The sequence below is a fragment of the Pituophis catenifer genome, unplaced genomic scaffold, assembly GCF_029215685.1.
Source record: "Pituophis catenifer annectens isolate HBS135680 unplaced genomic scaffold, rPitCat1.0.hap2 SCAF_13, whole genome shotgun sequence".
NCBI lineage: Eukaryota > Metazoa > Chordata > Lepidosauria > Squamata > Colubridae > Pituophis > Pituophis catenifer.
This window is the reverse complement of record NW_027256893.1, coordinates 15,738,104-15,756,300: the sequence shown is the minus strand read 5'-3', so window position 1 is coordinate 15,756,300 and position 18,197 is coordinate 15,738,104. Positions and strand designations below refer to the sequence as shown.

At 43.8% G+C, this 18,197-nt stretch overlaps 1 protein-coding gene across 2 annotated transcripts; it reads right to left on the bottom strand.

Annotated features, from left to right (window-relative positions):
• Positions 1 to 829: 829 nt before the first annotated feature.
• LOC139323774 (C-signal-like) lies at positions 830 to 17,641 on the bottom strand. 2 transcript variants are annotated; one of them, XM_070953248.1, is made up of 6 exons: positions 17,495 to 17,641; positions 11,702 to 11,753; positions 8,837 to 9,024; positions 7,486 to 7,644; positions 3,303 to 3,413; positions 830 to 1,869 (listed from the first exon to the last, which is right to left on the bottom strand). In XM_070953248.1, the coding sequence occupies exons 1-6, from the start codon at positions 17,639 to 17,641 to the stop codon at positions 1,750 to 1,752; spliced, it is 777 nt and encodes a 258-aa protein (XP_070809349.1). In that variant the 3' UTR covers positions 830 to 1,749. The 2 variants fall into 2 exon arrangements, with proteins under 2 accessions (XP_070809349.1, XP_070809350.1); XM_070953249.1 differs by lacking the exon at positions 17,495 to 17,641 and adding an exon at positions 12,409 to 12,631.
• Positions 17,642 to 18,197: the final 556 nt, after the last annotated feature.

The following is an 18,197-nucleotide window of genomic DNA, read 5'->3' as shown; positions in this document are numbered from 1 at the left end:
ACATCTCCTATTTGTTAGAGGTTACCACGAAAAGCAATTTTACTGTGTGAACCAAGCCCTGGAAATTGCCAGAATCACCATGACGTCATGTCTTCAGTCCTGTTCTAGAAGACGGCCCTGGTAGACACCACAGTCAATGTTTTCAAAGTTGATTGAACTCTTATTATCATTTGATGGGCAGGCAATTACCCTAAAGGAGCATTCTTCTTCTGCCTCTTCATAGTGTCTTAGAGAACCCCAAAAAGGGATGTAAACAGAAGCTCAAAAGGTAGAAGATCAGTTCAGCCATTTCTATTCATTAAGAGCAGGTATAGAAACATAGAACTCAAACCAATTGTGTGTTTATCTTTGGAAGGGCAATGCTAGAATTGTGAGTATTATGTAAGCAAGTATACTTGTGAGTATTATGTAAGCTTTTATACTTGTGCGTATAAAATTATGTAATCAAGAGTTTATGAAGTTGAAAGCTCAGTGGCCAGTGATCTCTGTCTGATACTCTTCTTTATGAATGGGCAAAAGGTTGCTCTGTGCAACGGCATAGAATCTGCATGAATGTAAATGAATAACAAATACCCCTATATATGTAATTGGCATCGTGTTAGTTAAAAGTGTATTTGTTATCTAGATGTTCTCCTTCAGTGCATACAAAGTAGGAATTAATTCATTGCAAGAAAGGTACATACCCCAAAATATATGTTGGGTCACTTTTGCTCTAAGCTAAAGTGTTTTTGTTTTATTTTGTTTTTTTGCAGAAAGAAAATGCATTTGTCAATAGAGTATTAGATGACATTTCTCTCAAAAAAAAAAAATTAAGAAACTAATCGCTTTAAAGGTTTATTGTATTGCATTGAAAATTGATACAAAAATGGCTGTGTTTTTATATATACTTTTTTGAACATAGCTTTTGCTTCTTCGTTCAATAGAGCAGACTGGCATGGCAGCAAAAACGGCTTTCGGATGGGTCAAATTTGAACCTATCTTGAAGTTGTAGCCCCAACAGCTCACTCCAACCAATTCTCTGCCCTAAGACTTCAATCTGGAATGTTTACTCTTTCCAGAACGTTATTCCCAATTGCAATGAAGTCAGGAATTTCCCATCAGTGTGGTTTAGATTCCAGAGGTCAGGGGGGTGGGGGAATTATCTTCAGCTTGCACAAGGGTCTGCAACCTTAAACACTCAAAGAGCCATTTGGACCCATTTCCCACAGAAAAGAAAACACCGGGAGCCACAAAACCTTTCCTGTGCCTGACTATTTCTTCAGCGGCCACAAAACTAGCATATGTAGTTGAATTAAACGTTCTGTTTTCTTCTGAAACTTTTCTTTTCTTGGATTTATCCATGGTTGGCCTACTAGGGGTTGAAAAGCTCAATAAATTGCATGCCAGCAGGTGTCGCACATTGGTGGTTGTGACACATATTTTGAGAGACAGGGAGCCGCAGCAGAGGGGTGAAAGAGCCACATGCGGCTCCAGAGCCACAGGTTGATGACCCCTGAGCTTGCAAGACAGAAGTGGACGCTTTTGCAGTCTTTGGCAGTGACACCTAGAAGATCAGATCGGATTAAACACGGCTGAAAAGACCCTTTGTGAGCAAGGTTTTATGGGCACCAGACAGAGTAACTAAAGAAAATGGGAGAATTGGAGCACATAACACCAGAGCAGGAAACAGGGTGCATTAAAGACATAAAGCTGCATTGCCTTTGATGAGAACATTATTCTGCAGTACAGTGGAGCAGATTCCTGGTTGTCTCACCAGGGGATGAGATTCCCTTCCCAGTTAATAAATGTGCCATGATCTTTCTCAGAGAGACGGCCAAGGGTGTTCAGAATAGCTCGCAAACTCTGCTCCATTGTCAGTGGGGGCATTCCCTAGAAAACAAAAAAACAGGCAAGAGATGAAAGAAATTCATAGTGGAAAAAAGAACATCTAAAAACCTAGGTAACATCAAGTGACAGTGAATTCCTTAACAGCCAGTGATGAAATCCAATTTTTTTTACCACCGGTTCTGTGGGTGTGGCTTGGTGGGCATGGAGTGGCTTGGTGGGCGTGGCAAGGGAAGGATACTGCAAAATCCCCATTCCCTCCACATTCCTGGGGGAAGGATATTGCAAAATCTCCATTCCCACCCCACTCTTGGGCCAGCCAGAGGTGGTATTTGCCGGTTCTCCAAACTGCTCAAAATTTCTGCTACCGGTTCTCCAGAACCTGTCAGAACCTGCTGGATTTCACCCCTGCTTAACAGCCAATCAAAACAGAAACTCAGTCCTGAATGAGATTCTATCTGGATTCCATTCTCCAGCTGTTTTAAAATTTTAAAAAATATTTTAAAAGCAATAGGGGGAAAAAAAACTCTAAGGAGAATGGCAACTGGAACAGGAAGCCATATGCTTTTTCCGTCAATTCTTTATGGCAACTGTGCAATCATATCTTTGTCTAGATTAGAAGCAGATTTAGTTTTTAGGATGCAGCCAACCTCTTTGCATTACTCCAGCGTTCGCTGAAAGGATAGGATTGTTAGGGCTGTGCAGAATTGTTGATCTGGGAATGGAATATTCTGAATAATTCTGAACCATTTCCTTTGAGGTCATGACATTACTTGGGTGGTTTGGCGGTTTCGGTAAATACGTTTTCCGAACTTCAAAGAGTTCAAGGTGTTTCCCACACAGTATTCCAATAAAACAGACTACTTTGTGGTCTGAAGTATCCAGGGGTGGGGTTCAAATATTTTAGCAAGGGGTTCTCTGCCTGGTTGCTGGGCCATGGTGGGTGTGGCCTAGTCGGTCTCCTGCACCATGGCAGGGGAGGAGCTTTTTGCCCTCCCTGGGCTCTGGAGGCATTCCTCAAGCCTCCAGGAGGACGAAAATGAGCCTGTTTCTGGACTTCCTGAACTTTCAGTAGGCCTGTTTTTCGTCCTCTCCGAGCCTCCATGCGCACCCTGCACTTACCTGCACCCGGAACAGGCCGTGTGGCGAGGGGACTCCTGGGAGGGGTGGGGTTGGCGGGGCCAGCCAGGAGTGGGATTTGGGGGTTCTCTGAACTGCACAGAATCTTAGCTAGAGGTTCTCCCGAACCCCTGCGAACCCCAGCAGGCCTGAAAGTACCTCAGGAAATCTTGGGAATGCTTCCAGTTGAGAAATCTATCAAACAATCCCCTGGAGAAACAGCACATATGGCATGATCCAGGGGGAACAAAACATTTCAGAAACCTTCAGAGGATTCCACTCCTAATCCGATTAATCTTGCCCACACTTGTTTTCTGATTGTTATATGAAGTTTTTTTTTTCCCCTCCAGTTCACTTACCAATTCGTTTCCCATGTCAGTCTGCACCCACCCAGGGTGCAATGTAATGCACAGAATTTCATCTTTGGCAAAGTGCATGGACTGGCATCGAGTGAGCATGTTCAGAGCAGACTGAGAAGGAGACAAAGGAAGAGAAAATAAACAAGCGGGTTCATCTGAGCTCTCGGGGTTGCAAACCCCTTTCACAGGTAGCTTCTGCAGCTGAAAGTCTGGCTTGGGCAATAGGTTGATCAGCCCACAAAGGCCTGCAGAAGATAAGAACATTAATGTATCGGTAAAGATATGCTATCATCTCCTCCTCCCACTCGTTTCTCCCAGGTATGACTCACTTCTTCCCCTCCCTTAATCCTATTGGCAGTGGTTCCATATTGGTTGACAGAAGGAACAGAATGTCTGTTCCAGGACTTTAGGTGAACCTACTAGGTACACATTCTCTCTCTGGCCATGTTTGGTGAAAGGTATGGTGCAGGGAAAGCTTATGGTTCCTCCTAAGCTCATATTTGATACCCTGTTTCCCCGAAAATAAGACCCAAATGGAAAATAAGCCCTAGCCTGATTTTTCAGGATGCTCGTAATATAAGCCCTACCCCCAAAATAAACCCCAGTTAAAATTGTCAGCCAGGTGGATGCACTTAGTACCCTATTTTCCCAAAAATAAGACCTAACCAGAAAATAAGCCCTAATGTGTCTTTTGGAGTAAAAATTAATATAAGACCCAGTCTTATTTTCGGGGAAACACGGTCGTACACCTGAAAGTATTTTCAGTATCCCCAAAGGCCTGCTTATTGCCATCACAGTTGAGTTGACCATCTCCTTCTTGGCAGAAGGGAGGGAGGAAAGGAGGGAGGGAGGGAAGGAGGGAGGAAGGAAGGAAGGAAGGAAGGAAAGAAGGAAGGAAGGAAGGAAGGAAGGAAGGAAGGAAGGAAGGAAGGAAGGAAGAAAGGATTTTCACACCTGTAAGCTATGACAATTTACAGAAAATTTCCAATATTTTGCTTTTATCTTGACAGCTTAAGAAAACATTCCCACCATCTACTAATAGCAATAGCAATAGCACTTAAGACTTATATACTGCTCCTTAGTGCTTTACAACACTCTCTGAGCTGTGTACAGTGTATGCATATTGCCCCAGCAATCTGTGCTCTCATTTTAATGTGTTTGTTACAGTGCTTTACAAATAGTAAGTGTGCCTGATTGCTCTATTGCCTGCACTCATTGCTCTATTTGTTACACTATTTTCTCAATTCTTAAACGTGCAAACCGTAATAATGTTTTATGTCTTTTTATTTTCTGCTTTGGAACGTGGGGTCGTAGAAAGCTCTTCGTGTGGGCCATGAACTTTTCTTTCAGGACATCCCTTTGGAAACAACAAATTGGATATTTCTTGTTTCTTGCTGAAAACATGTAGTTGAATTGCATCCAGTCTCCCCTCCACCCCAACCCCCCCGTACACTGACAGAAGGCAAAACTCTGAGTTGCTAATGTGAGTTTTCCTTCTTCATAGCTTTGTATCCTGACTCTGTCAAGGACCTAGGAGTACTCATCTCAAAGGATCTAAGCCGGAGAGCTCACTGTAACAGCATTGCCAAAAAGGCATTAAGAATTGTTTACCTAATTTTGCGAAGCTTCTTCTCCGGTAACACTGTACTGCAAACTAGGGCATACAAAACCTTTGCCAGACCAATTCTCGAATACAGCTCGTCTGCCTGGAATCCACACTGTATATCAGACATTAATACAATTGAGCGAGTCCAGAGGTATTTCACGAGAAGAGTCCTCCACTCCTCTGTTCACAATAGAATTCCTTATGCCACCAGGCTCGAAATTTTGGGCTTGGATAACCTGGAACTATGCCACCTATGGTCTGACCTAAGCATAGTACACAAAATTGTCTGCTACAACATTCTATCTGTCAATGACTACTTCAGCTTCAACCTCAATAATACATGGGCAAACAATAGATACAAACTCAAGGTAAACTGCTCCAAACTCGATTGTAGAAAATACGACTTCAGCAACAGAGTGGTCAATGCCTGGAATGCTCTACCTGACTCCATTGTTACATCCTCAAACCCTCACAGCTTCAACCTTAAACTGTCTACCATGGACCTCACCCCATTCCTAAGAGGTCCATAAAGAGGGCGTGCATAAGCGCACCAGCATGCCTACTGTCCTTGTCCTACTTTCCAGGGGTGGGTTCTACTTACCTTTACTACCAGTTTGCAATGGGGCTGCCCGCGCGCGCACCTTGCTCATGTACATGCTCTTCTGTGCATGTGCAGAAGCATTTTGATGATGTCGGGATCGGTGGGCGGAGCCTCCCACCAGTTTTACTACCAGTTCTATAGAACCGGTGTGAACTGGGGGCAATCCACCACTACTACTGTCCCCATTTATTTGTACTCATTTCCTGTGTTCATGTCCATGTTTATACTTATACCTGTTGTCTTGTACATGTTTGACAAACTAACTAACTAAATAAATCAAATATCCCGTGGGACTTTCAGACATGAAAAGACTCCACCTGTATGCAGAGTGGTGAAAGAGAAGCACTGAAGGCACTGGGTGTGGGTGTTGATGGAAGAGAGAAAGGAAGCTGAGTTGAAGACCTGAAGGAAATGCCACTTGTGCACGCAACAGGCAAAACTGAACTTAAAATGTTGGATGACGCGGGCAATGAAACTCTGAAGCTGTGATGGAATGGGTCCAACAGAAGATGGCTTCAGATTGACATTGCTTCAGTGTCAGGCTCATAAGCTTTCCAAAGGTCGTGGGCAACTACAGTCAGCCATGAGTAATTGCTTTCTCCCTCCCTTCTCTGGACTGATAAGGACTAAGGAGGCTAAGAAATATCTCTGCAAAAGGAGAAATTATTAGGCAGCTCCAAACTGCTGCACATTCCAGGGTAGAGAGATAAATGTAGGGCTAAGTATAAGCTAAACAAACATTAAGCCTGGCTTAAAAGAATGGGACCCTCAGTCCCTAAGGAAAGGACTAGAGAAAGAATTGGGCTACTACCAGTTGTGAAATCCAAATATTTTTATTACTGTTTCTGTGAGTGTGGCTTGGTGGGCGTGGCCAAATCAAATTTTTTAAAAGTCATGGGCCATGTATTGAACTTATTTCTCCAGAGGGATCTACCATTTGCACACATCTCTTGTTCTGAAACATGACCAATAATTCAAAGATTCCTTTATTAGGAGTGCCGGCAGCCCTGGCCAAAAGTTTCTGTCTCACCGCAGGCTAACAAGCCGCCCGGAAGATGAATAGTTGTCTGCTACATCTATTCATCTCTGCCCTCTGCCTTTTATCCCCAGAGCTAGGATGGGGCTTTGCTAGCAGTGGTAGCTTTTCCGTCCTAAGGACCGGCCCATAGATTTCTACTGCTCTCCTCTTCTCTGCCTTCTGCACATCCGGGTATCAGGCGCTGGACCCAGCTGTTCCTCCTCTTCCTCATCAGCCACCTCCAGACTTGGGGGTTGTTGACTCTCCATCTGAGAGCTGACAGACGGCCCAGGCTCCGCCTCTCTCTCTCTCTCTCCTCTCTGCCAGCTCCATTCCTTCTTACCCCTTGGAGCTCTCAGGTTACCTTGATACTGACCCTGACTCCTACACCTCCTCCTCCTCTGATTTAGCTGCTAGAGGGGCCAGCAGTTAATAGGCCACAACAAATACCTTGTATATCACGAATCTAAATTAGCAGCATACAAAGGCTGGTTTTTACAGACTTTTCCCATAGAAACTGTAGGTAGTCCTTGACTTACAGCTACTCGTTTAGTGACCGTTCAAAGTTACAATGGCACTAAAAAAGGGGGACTTATGACCGTTTTTCACACGGCTGCTGCAGCATCCCCGTGGCCATGTGGTCAAACTTCGAATGCTTGGCAACTGGCTTGCTCTCATGACGGTTGCCATGTCCCAGGGTCGTGTGATCTGATGCGACCTTCTGACAAGCAAAGTCAACGGGGAATCCAGATTCACTAAGCAGCCGCCGTGTTACTCACTCAACCGCTTCAGTGGTTCCCTTAACAACTCTGGCAAGGAAGGTCATAAAATGGGACAAAGCTCAACGAACAACTGTCTCGCTCAGCAGTGGAAATCCGTGGGTTCCGTGTTGTTCGTCTGAAAGTGAATTTGAAATTCTCATCCTTAACACTAATCGTAACAAAAGCCCTTCCCTTACCTTGCTGCAACGATAAGAGATCACCTCATTCAGGTTCCAGGCAAAGAGGTTTGTCATGGAGCCACACTCGCTAGTTACATTGAGGATGGCTGCTTTGTTGCAGCTCATGCCTTTCTGGGGACTTTTTTGGGATGCTTTCCTTAGCAAGGGAAGGAATGCCTGGAGGAGGGAAGAGGAAAAAAAACACCAAACAAATGAAGGACACCAACGTATCTCCTAACCAATGAAATTTCATGATGCAAAGCTCCAAAAGAATCCTTCAGCTGCTCCCCAAGAAATATCAGAAGAGATCAAATAGATCCACCCCACCTTCATCTCTGTCCCAACCAGTAGTGAAATGTAAAATTTGTTGCTATCGGTTCTGTGGGCATGGCTTGGTGGGGGGGTGTCATGTGACTGGGTGGGCGTGGCCAACTTTTTTAAAAAAATGTTTTTAAAGCATTTTTTTACTACCAGCTCGGGAGAATAGTTAGTAAAAAGTGCTTTAAAAATTTTTTTAAAAGGTTCCGACGATCACAGCTGGGCCACGTGATTGTCAGAATCTTTTTATTATTATTTTTTAAAGCATTTTTTTTACTACTAGTTCTGGCGAATAGGTAGTAAAACTGCTTTTAAAAAGTAAAAAAAAAATAGGTTCCGACAATCATGCAGCACAGCTGTGATCGTCGGAACCTTTTTTAAACCTTTTTAAAGCATTTTTTACTACTGGTTCACCCAAACCGGTAGTTTTTAACACTACTGGTTCGCCCGAACCATAGCAAACCGGTAGCATTTCACCCCTGGTTCCAACCAACCTGATCGTTTCATTCTTACTATATCCATAGCCTATCAAGAGTGGTGCGATGGCCTAGAGGTGGAGCTCTCGCCTCACAATCAGGAGGCTGTGAATTCGATCCTATAGATATTTCTCTCTCTGGGCACATTGGGAATATATCTGCTGAACAAAACTCCGCATTGGTGACAGGAAGGGCATCCGGCCAGTAAACGCTCGACTCCATTCAGTTGCTCAGACTCCATCCCTCAAGGGGTTATGGGGTGGTTAAAAGATGATGATGATATCCATAACCTATCAAATATCTTTGGATTGTGCAACTATGAGGCAATTTTGTTTTTAATTTCATGTGTTTATGCTCTGTTTAGGGGCTCCTAGTTTAGCTTTTTAATCTCACAATTGTGTGAGGTAAGTTTTTGGGTTTGAGAAGGAGGGAGTGGCCCAAAGTCAGTGGACAAAAATCTATCATCAACACAGAGTTTTTTAGTCGAGGACAAAATCTAAACTACCTAATATCTGTTCCGCATAACCTTTCCATCCAAATAGCCAATTTCCCCCCATAAATGGACAATATATTACCTGACTGACGATCATGGGCCCAATGACGTTGGTTTTGTATACCTCCGACATGTTTTCTGGTGTTTCTGTCTCTATGGTGCTCAGTTTTAAAATCCCTGCATTGTTAACCAGCAGGTTCAGTCCAGCCCCCTTTAGATGTTCTGTGACTTTAGCTGCAGCATCCTTCACGCTGCATGGATCATTTGTGTCTACAGGAGGAAAAATAAATGCGCATTATCCCATATCAGGCTTTATACACCATACAATGCTTCGGTCCTACTGAATTCCACGGTATTTTCCTGACAATTTTTTTAAAGGGGAAATTAGTCTCATTACTGAGTGGTATGGTGGCCTAGAGGTGGAGCTCTCGCCTCACAATCAGGAGGCTGTGAGTTCGATCCTAGGTAGAGGCAGATATTTCTCTCTCTGGGCACACTGAGAATATATCTGCTGAAAAAAAGAACTACGCTTTGGCGACAGGAAGGGCATCTGCCCAGTAAACATTGAGCTCCATTCAGTTGCCCAGACTCTATCCCGCAAGGGATTATGGGGTCGTTAAAAGAGGATAAGGATGATTAGTCTCATTACTGCCAAGAAAAGTGGTTGGTTGATCATTTTTGAAATGCTCATTGATGGGAATCCAATAAGGAATTTACGTAGACGAGAGGAAACCTTCCAGGAAGCCATGGCTTATTTAAGCCATGTTCTGCTGAGAAAATCACTCTGGTGTGCCAGCTGATCTGGTTTAAGTTAGTATTGAAGAATACATCCATACATGATTTATGTAGACCATGGAGGTCATATAGAAAGTTGCCTACCTCATCACCAGGAGCCTTTACTACTATGCCTGATTCCATCTTTGTCTCCTTCCTTCACTTTTAATCTTACATCACTTCATTAACACAGGCATATGCATATTACTTTTTTATTGCTTTGATGAGATGAAATAACTCTAGAAAGCCATTTAAAAGATTAGAAAGCTACAGCGCCTATTTGCTCGTTATATTTATCCAATGTTGGAATGTGCCGAGTTTATGCTTGGATATTAATTACCCAGGATATCTACCTAGCAAAATATTTGTTTCATTGTTTGCCAGGAGATCCAACACCATTTCTAGATTTTTGCCTGAAACAATTAATTCCACAGTGACTCTGGGTGGTATAGAATAGAGTAGGGTAGGGTAGGGTAGGGTAGGGTAGGGTAGGGTAGGGTAGGGTAGGGTGGGGTAGTGTAGGGTAGAATAGAATAGAATAGAATAGAATAGAATAGAATAGAATAGAATAGAATAGAATAGAATAGAATTCTTTATTGGCCAAGTGTGACTGGACACACAAGGAATTTGTCTTGGTGCATACGCTCTCAGTGTACATAAAAGAAAAGACACATTCATCAAGAATCATAAGGTACAGCACTTAATGATAGTCACAGGGAACAAATAAGCAATCAAATCATATTAGGAAACAGTCAGTATAAATTGTAAGGATACCAGCAACAAGGTTACAGTCATACAATCACAGGTGGGAGGAGATGGGTGATAGGAACGATGACAAGATTAATAGTAGTGCAGACTTAGTAAATAGTTTGACGTAATATTTGTAACTCTCGATTTACAGCTTAACCTATCATAATACGCCTATTAAATTGCAATTCACCCAACAAATCATTATCAAATAAGCGTGAGTTATTGCAGTAAGATAACCACACCAATTTATGACACGCAGGCTATAAACCACAATGGAAAAGATTAGCAGAAACCAAGAAGGTTCAATGCCTTCACTGATGATATGAGGAGGAACTTACGTTAAGTAGGAGATACAGAAATGTTGATCAGAAAATTATGTGACTCAGATGAGACTGAATGGCTAAAACACAACAATTGCAACCTTGTATTAATTAATAAAATGTTGCACGTAGTAGCATCTCTAAGCCAAAGGCTGATTGGGGCAGTTAGGTGGATCATCACCCTTATTGGTTATGCAAACTTTTAAACTGACTGCACTTTTACAGTTATGACTTTTGTAGCACCCCCATGATCACGTGATCAAAATTCAGATGCTGGGCAACTGACTCATACTTACGACCATTGCGGTGTCCCAAAGTCATGGGATCTCCTTTTGCAACGTTTTTGACAAGTAAAGTCAATGGGGAAGCCAGATTCAGTTGATGAGCGTGTTACCTAACTTATTAACCGTGATGACTCATTTAATAACTGTGGCAAGAAGGGTAGTAAAATGGGGCAAAAACTCACTTTAACAACTGTCTCACTTAACAACAGAAATGTTGGGCGCAGTTGTGGTTACATGTCAAGGACTACCTGTATCAATTGTAAGGCAAGGCAATGTTTATCTGCTCTGAGGGAATTAATGCTTTCTTGGCATGATCTAGTGCCATGATGGCGAACCTATGGTAGCCATATCAGTGGGCACGCCAGCTCAGCTCTGGCACGCATGTGTGTGCTGGCCAGCTAATTTTCGGGCCTTCTGGGCCCACCAGAAGTAGGGAAACAGGCTGTTTCCTGCCTCCAGAGCTCCTGGGGGGCTGAGGAAGGCCCATTTTTCCTTCTCACCTGGCTCCAGATCCTCTCTATGCATCTGGGGAGGGCAAAAACAGCCTTCCCCACCCACTCAGAGCCCCTCCAGAGGCCTAAAACGGCCCATTTCTCAACTCCCGGTGGGACAGGAAGTGACTTTTTTGCGGTCCCTAGCCTCCAGAGCCTCTTATGGGTTTGGGCATTATGGGTGTGGGCATGCATGCACGTGAACTTCTCCCACCCCCCTCCTGACACGCAATGGCAAAAAGATTAGCCATCACTGATCTAGTGTGTTGCTGAATTTCAGCATTCTCCCTCTCAGCTAAAGAACCAAAGGGATTTTCAGGAGACATACCCAATGCGATGATGACAATTTGCGGGTGTTCAGCAGCCAAATTCTTCAGATCCTAAAAGGGGAGGAAAAAAATCCACACATTTACCTGGAGCAGCACATTTTGCAAATGGCTTATTTGAAATGGGATAAGAATTTAAAACAAAAGGTGATGAAATCTGACACGGGTTCTCAAAATTTGCAAAGATGCAGCCTTTGTACCCTGTTTCCCCGAAAATAAGACATCCCCTGATAATATGCCCAATCGGGCTTTTGAGCACATGTGCTAAAATAAGCCTCCTCCTGAAAATAAGCCCTCCCCGAAAATATTTAAACGCAGAGCTGGAAATCAGGTAAGATGGCAAGAGGAGCCCCATCTTGCTCCATGCGCCCCAAAACAATAAGACCTCCCCGAAAATAAGGCCAAGCACTTGTTTCAAGGTTCAAAAAAAATATAAGACAGGGTCTTATTTTCGGGGAAACACGGTAAGTATCTTCCAATCAATTGACTAGAGAAATTAGTCTCCTCATTATCCTCCTCTCCCGAATTCTGCAAAGAGAAGCATCCTAAAAACATTTTAAATATAACCAGTCTTCATTTAACAAACTCTGGTATATCTTTATCTCCAACCTTGCCTGCACTGTCACCACCTAGGAGACAAGCAAATTTCCATTAAAGAAAAAAAATCTGTGTTCTTCCCACTCAGGGCTGAAGGCATTTCAGGCCTCACCTGAGCACCAGATCCAGCTGGGTCCCGGCAAGTGGCAAAGATCCATTTTGGGGGGTTACTCTTCTGTACCAGCTGCCTGACCAGCTCCAAGCCAAGTCCCCGATTGGAACCAGTCACCAGAATGCTGTGCGGATTCAATTGTTCCATCTCTCTTGCCAGCCCAGGCTAACCAAGAAACGACTTTTAGGCGCTCCCTTAAATATTGCCTCAACTCTCCGTTCACTCCTAGTCATTCCACTCAAGTTACGTCATTTGCAAACAATTTTTTTGAAGAAAATCAGGAAAAAGGGTTTTTACAAGCACCCCCCACCCCTGGGACTTTGTCCAATCTTGAAACACAGCACATTCCTTCCTTTTTTTCTTTTTTTTCCCCCCATTTCTAATCAGTTGTTTGTTTCTCTTCGGCTCAGTTCAGTGGGAATGTTGTTATTTCAAGGATATCTTATCTGTTTTCTGCTCAGAGCAAAAGCTCTTGTAGGAAGTTAGCCCCCACCCCTCTCCTAGAAGAATGAAATATTCTAGGAAATATTAAAAAGGCAGAATATTATACCTCCCTGGATGAAAAAAGGAGATATATGCTCTGGGAAAGCAGCCCCCACCTTTGTTAATAGCCCCAGAAAGACTGGGCCATCCTATCTACAGGACCAGGCTACCACCGGGCCTGGTGGCTCAGCAGACTGATAGCATTGTGATTAACACCAGCTGTCTGCAATTACTGTAAGTTCGAATCTCACCAGGCTCAAGATTGACTCAGCCTTCCATCCTTTCTAAAGTAGGTAAATTGAGGACCCAGTTTGTGGGGGCAATAAGCTGACTTTGTATAAATATGCAAAAGTATGAAGGCTATTGCTTAACACATTGTAAGCCGCCCTGAGTCTCAGGAGAAGGGCGGCATATAAATCAAATTAAAAAAAAAAGGCTGGGCCAGCTTATCTACAACACAAAAGACCTTCACCCTCAGGACATAATAGGATTAGCCCTCAACCCATCTCACCACATGGCACCTGGAAAGATTACATCACCCATTCACCCAAGCCTGGGACTCAAGACAACCTACAAAGTTACCCCTGCATTGCCCCATGTGAGTCTGACAACCAATCAGAATACATTTCTTTCACAGGAACAGGTGGCAAGTTCAAAGCCCAAGAGAGGGTATAAATATATCTCACTCTCCATATGGTCAGCTATCCAGTTACCTCAAACCATGTGGTCCTGTCCACCATTAAGCCATCTTTCCAAACAGTCTCCATGTTTCTGGTGTCTTTCTCCCCACTTGGAACTGAACCCAGATGGACATTTCTTTCAACACTCTAAAAGCAATGAAATCTATCAAATCCCTGCAGAAAAAGGAGATGAGAAGCTGGGACACCTTAAGGAGTGGGTTGGGTTTAGCCTGAAAATCTGATTGTCCAATGCTTGAAAAAGCTTCCTTTCTGATGTTGGAAGAAAGGAGCCAATCAACTTTCCTCCTGCATTTTCGTTATTGTGCTAACTATAAAAAACTATAAAAAAAGGAATGAGGCTGTCCTTTTTCATAGGGAGATTCCACATTATCGGGGTACTTTAATAAATTGCTTTTAAATGATCTTCTGATTCCGTTGCTTATTAGACAGGTAAACTGAGGCAGAACCTAGGGCCAGATTTGGCTATCAATACTGTGTTTCCCCGAAAATACGACCTATTCAAAAAATAGCCCAATTTTTGGAGGGTGGGACTAATATATGTCCTACCCCAAAAATAAGCCCTAATGAATGGGGTGGGTGTGGCCAGCACAGGAGGCAGCCCTCAAGGATGAGTTCTACTTACCTTTGCCACCAGGTCGCATCCTGCACGCACACACTTGCTTCGCTTGCGTGTGCACCCGATCTTCTGCGCATATGCAGATAATTTCTGATGACGTCCAGGTCAGTGGGCGGAGCCTCCTGCTGGTTTTACTACCGGTTCTTTTGTACTGGTCCGAACTGGGGGCAACCCACCATTGGCAGCCCTTCCCTTCCCCAGTCACCAGTTTCAATATACCAGTGCAGCCGTGAGCGGCAGGACACCAACTGTGCTGGTATGTCGAACCTCGCAGCGGTGCTGCCATTCGTGCGCACAATGGCACAACAACCCCTGCAGAGTCCTGCTCCAAAAGGCGGTGCCGGCACGATGAGTCTCACAAAAACTCATTTCTGGCGGAGTTTAGGGGAGAGAAAGAAAGACTTCTACTGCTTCTGCTGCTTTCGTTGCATGCAGCCAAAAGTTCACAAAAGGCAGGAAGGTGAAATGCCAAACTCAACCTATACTCACACCTTGTGTATGGGCCACCCCCGAGCGGGGCAGGGATGGGGAGGCCATCAGAGGAGCCCCATGTGGCCCCTGCCTGCTTCAGCTTCGCCTTTGCCAGGGCAGCGGGTGCTAGAAGGGCGCTTTCCCCTTTTTTTTTTTTTTAATTTTAAACACAGATCGCGACGGGAGCTTTACACAGTATATTAACTTCAGTCAAGATATACAAATAAAAAATAAAAACTACACTAACCTTTTTTTATTCTATTATTCAACCAGATATACCATTGGTCTCAACATTGAAAATATACAGAATCCTTTTGATCTCTCAAAATTTTTGTTAACCTGTCAGCTTCCGCATATTCGATAATTTTTCCCAAAATCAAATCTTCAGCCGGTAGGTCTTTCCCCTTCCAATGTTGAGCAAATCATATTCTTGCTGCGGTTGTGATATATGTAATCAGACACCATATATTCGTGCCTATCTTATCTGGCCTAATATTTAATAGATAATATTCTGGTTTCAATTGTAATTTATATCCCGTGATTTCTAATATCCACCTCTGTATAAATCTCCAAAATTCGATTACCTTAGGGCAGGTCCACCATACGTGATAGTAAGTACCTATCTCCCCACACTTCCAACAATTTGGGGAGAGTCCTGGGAACGTTTTGGCTAATTGAGCAGGAGGGAGATGCCATCTATACCCTATCTTATACAAGTTTTTTTTGTAAGTGGTTGCCATCAGAAATTTCAAGGGCGCTTTCCCGAAGCTTCCCTGCCACTTGATTTGGGGCGGATGGTGGCCGGCAGGCACAGGTGTGGTGGGCGGGCAGGCGGGTGGAGCAGAGAAGAGAAACGGTGCAGAGGAAACCCTTTCAAACAGCGTTGCTTGCAATTTTTGTTACTCCCTTCCATCGTTTCTCTTTCTCTCTCTCCTTCTCTCTCTCTCTCACACACACACACACAGACATTTGATCACTGGAAAGGGACAGGCTGGGCTTTCCTTCTATTGCAAGCATGCGCTTCCCACAATCTTCCACAATTGCCTGTCCTTTTCTCCAGCAGCAGCAACCCGGTAGAGGCAGGGAGGGGGTGGAGCCGATTCCAACGGGATGCATGGTTTTCTGCCTCATCGTAGCAGCAGCCTAAGCAACACCGGAGCTCCAGGCCTGGCAGAGCGCAAACCGTGGTCGCCGCCTGCTCCATAGGCACAAGGTGAGCTGCGGAACAGAGGGGCCCTCGGCTGCAAGGTTGCCTGGCACCATGGGCAGAGCTGGGGTTAGCAAGAGTGTGCTGGAAATATCTCCAGGCACCCAGAGAAACAGAACTCCTGGCCCTCGTTGGATCAGCTGATCTGCAGGTCGCGGTTAAGGAGCCGAGCACCCATGAGGTGACCATGCTCGCTGTCTCCTGCACCTCAAAAAAAAAAAAAAAAGACCTCCCCGAAAATAAGCCCAAGTGCTTATTTTCAAGCCTAAAACAAAATAAGACTGGGTCTTATTTTCGGGGAAAGACGGTAGCTCACTTCAACCAGTTTTCTGTTTTCCTAATCAGTTGATTGCACTTTCTCTCTCTCTCTCTCTAATTCTGCAAAGAAAAGCATCACAAACTGAAGAAACTTCTGGAATGAGATGCAAAGCATTTTCAAAGGAAAAACAACAACAACTAGAAGAAGATGAAAGACCAATTGCTTTTTGAAAAGCACCTGTGGGACAATTATGACCAGGATGATTGAGAATCTCCCTAGACATCAAAAAAACAGTTCGACTGTTACTGATTTTTATTTAATAAACATATATAGTGCGCGGCAGTAGCCAAAAAAGCTAGTACAATCCTTGGTTGTATAAACAGAGGCATAGAATCAAAATCATGTGAAGTATGAATACCGCTTCATAAAACCTTAGTAAGGCTACACCTGGAATACTGCTTCCAGTTTTGGTCATCACATTTCAAAATAGATGCTGAGACTTTGGAAAAAGTGCAAAGAAGAGCAACTAAGATGATTAAGGGCTTGGGGACTAAAACATATAAAGAACGGAAATTGGCTAGTCTAGAGAAAAGAAAGACTAGGGGGCAGTGGTGAATTCCAATTTTTTTTACTACCGGTTCTGTGGGTGTGGCTTGGTAGGCGTGGCTTGATAGGCGTGGCGGGGGAAGGATACTGCCAAATCTTCATTCCCACCCCACTCCAGGGGAAGGATACTGGAAAATCCCCATTCCCTCCCACTCCTGGGGGAAGGATATTGCAAAATCTCCATTCCCACCCCACTCTGGGGCCAGCCAGAGGTGGTATTTGCAGGTTCTCCAAACTGCTCAAAATGTCCGCTACCGGTTCTCCAGAACCTGTTAGAACCTTCTGGATTTTACGCCTGCTAGGGGGGATATGATAACAGCGTTCCATTATCTGAGGAGCTGCCACAAAGAAGAGAGGGTCAACTTATTTTCCAAAGCAGCCGAAGGCAAGACAAGAAACGATGGATGGAAACTAATCAAGGAGAGAAGCAACCTAGAACTAAGGAGAAACTTCCTAACCGTGAGAACAATTAACCGGTGGAACAGCTTGCCTTCATCACTGGAGGTTTTTAAGAAAAGACTGAACAAACAACTACCTGAAATGGTATAGGTCAGGATCTTGGACTAGAAGACCTCCAAGGTCCTTCCAGCTCTATTCTGATTGATATAATTTCTTTATCTCCATCATGCCTAATCCTATCATGTTCCCAGCACGACCATCTAGGAGACAAGTGACTTACCCTTAAAGGAAAAAAAAAAACAACTAATTCTTCCCACTAAAACTGAAAGCATCCCAGGTCTCACCTGAGCACGGGGTCCCACTGGGTCCCGGCAAGTGGCAAAGATCCATTTTGGGGGGTTGCTCTTCTCCACCAGCTGCCTGACTAACTCCAAGCCAAGTCCCCGATTGGCCCCGGTCACCAGAATGCTGTGTGGATTCAGTTGTTCCATCTCTCTTGTCAGCTTAGATCCGACTAACAAACAGTATTGTGCTCAATCCAGTTAAATCTCATCCAATCCTAGCTGGCCTCCAATCCTTCCACTCTGGGTTATGTAAGTTACTTGGCTCCTTTGTCCAGTTCTTTGGAAAACAGTGGGGGAAAAAAAGATGATTGGCCATTACCCAAAGGCTCAGGTCATGTTTTACTGCCTTAAGATTGTGAGGGGGTACATTTCTGGCATTTTCAATGGTGACTGTTTACTCATCTAAAGGATGTTTCCTTTGCTTCCCGTCTTGAAAAAGAAGCTTATAAACAAGTTGGTAAATCTATTTTTTTTAAAAAAAAAAAAAAAACAAAGAACAAATCAGATCTTGTTTGAAAACCTCACAGAATGAAACCATTGATGAAAGTAATATTGATCTTGCTTTCTCCATAACAGGCTGCATTCTCAGGTTCAGGTTTAATGAAATAATAAAATGCTTCTTGATTCACAATAAATAGGGTGTTTGGTTTCTTAATGTTGCGTGTCTATTGATCTGACTGTTTGTCTGCCTCCTTACCTGAAA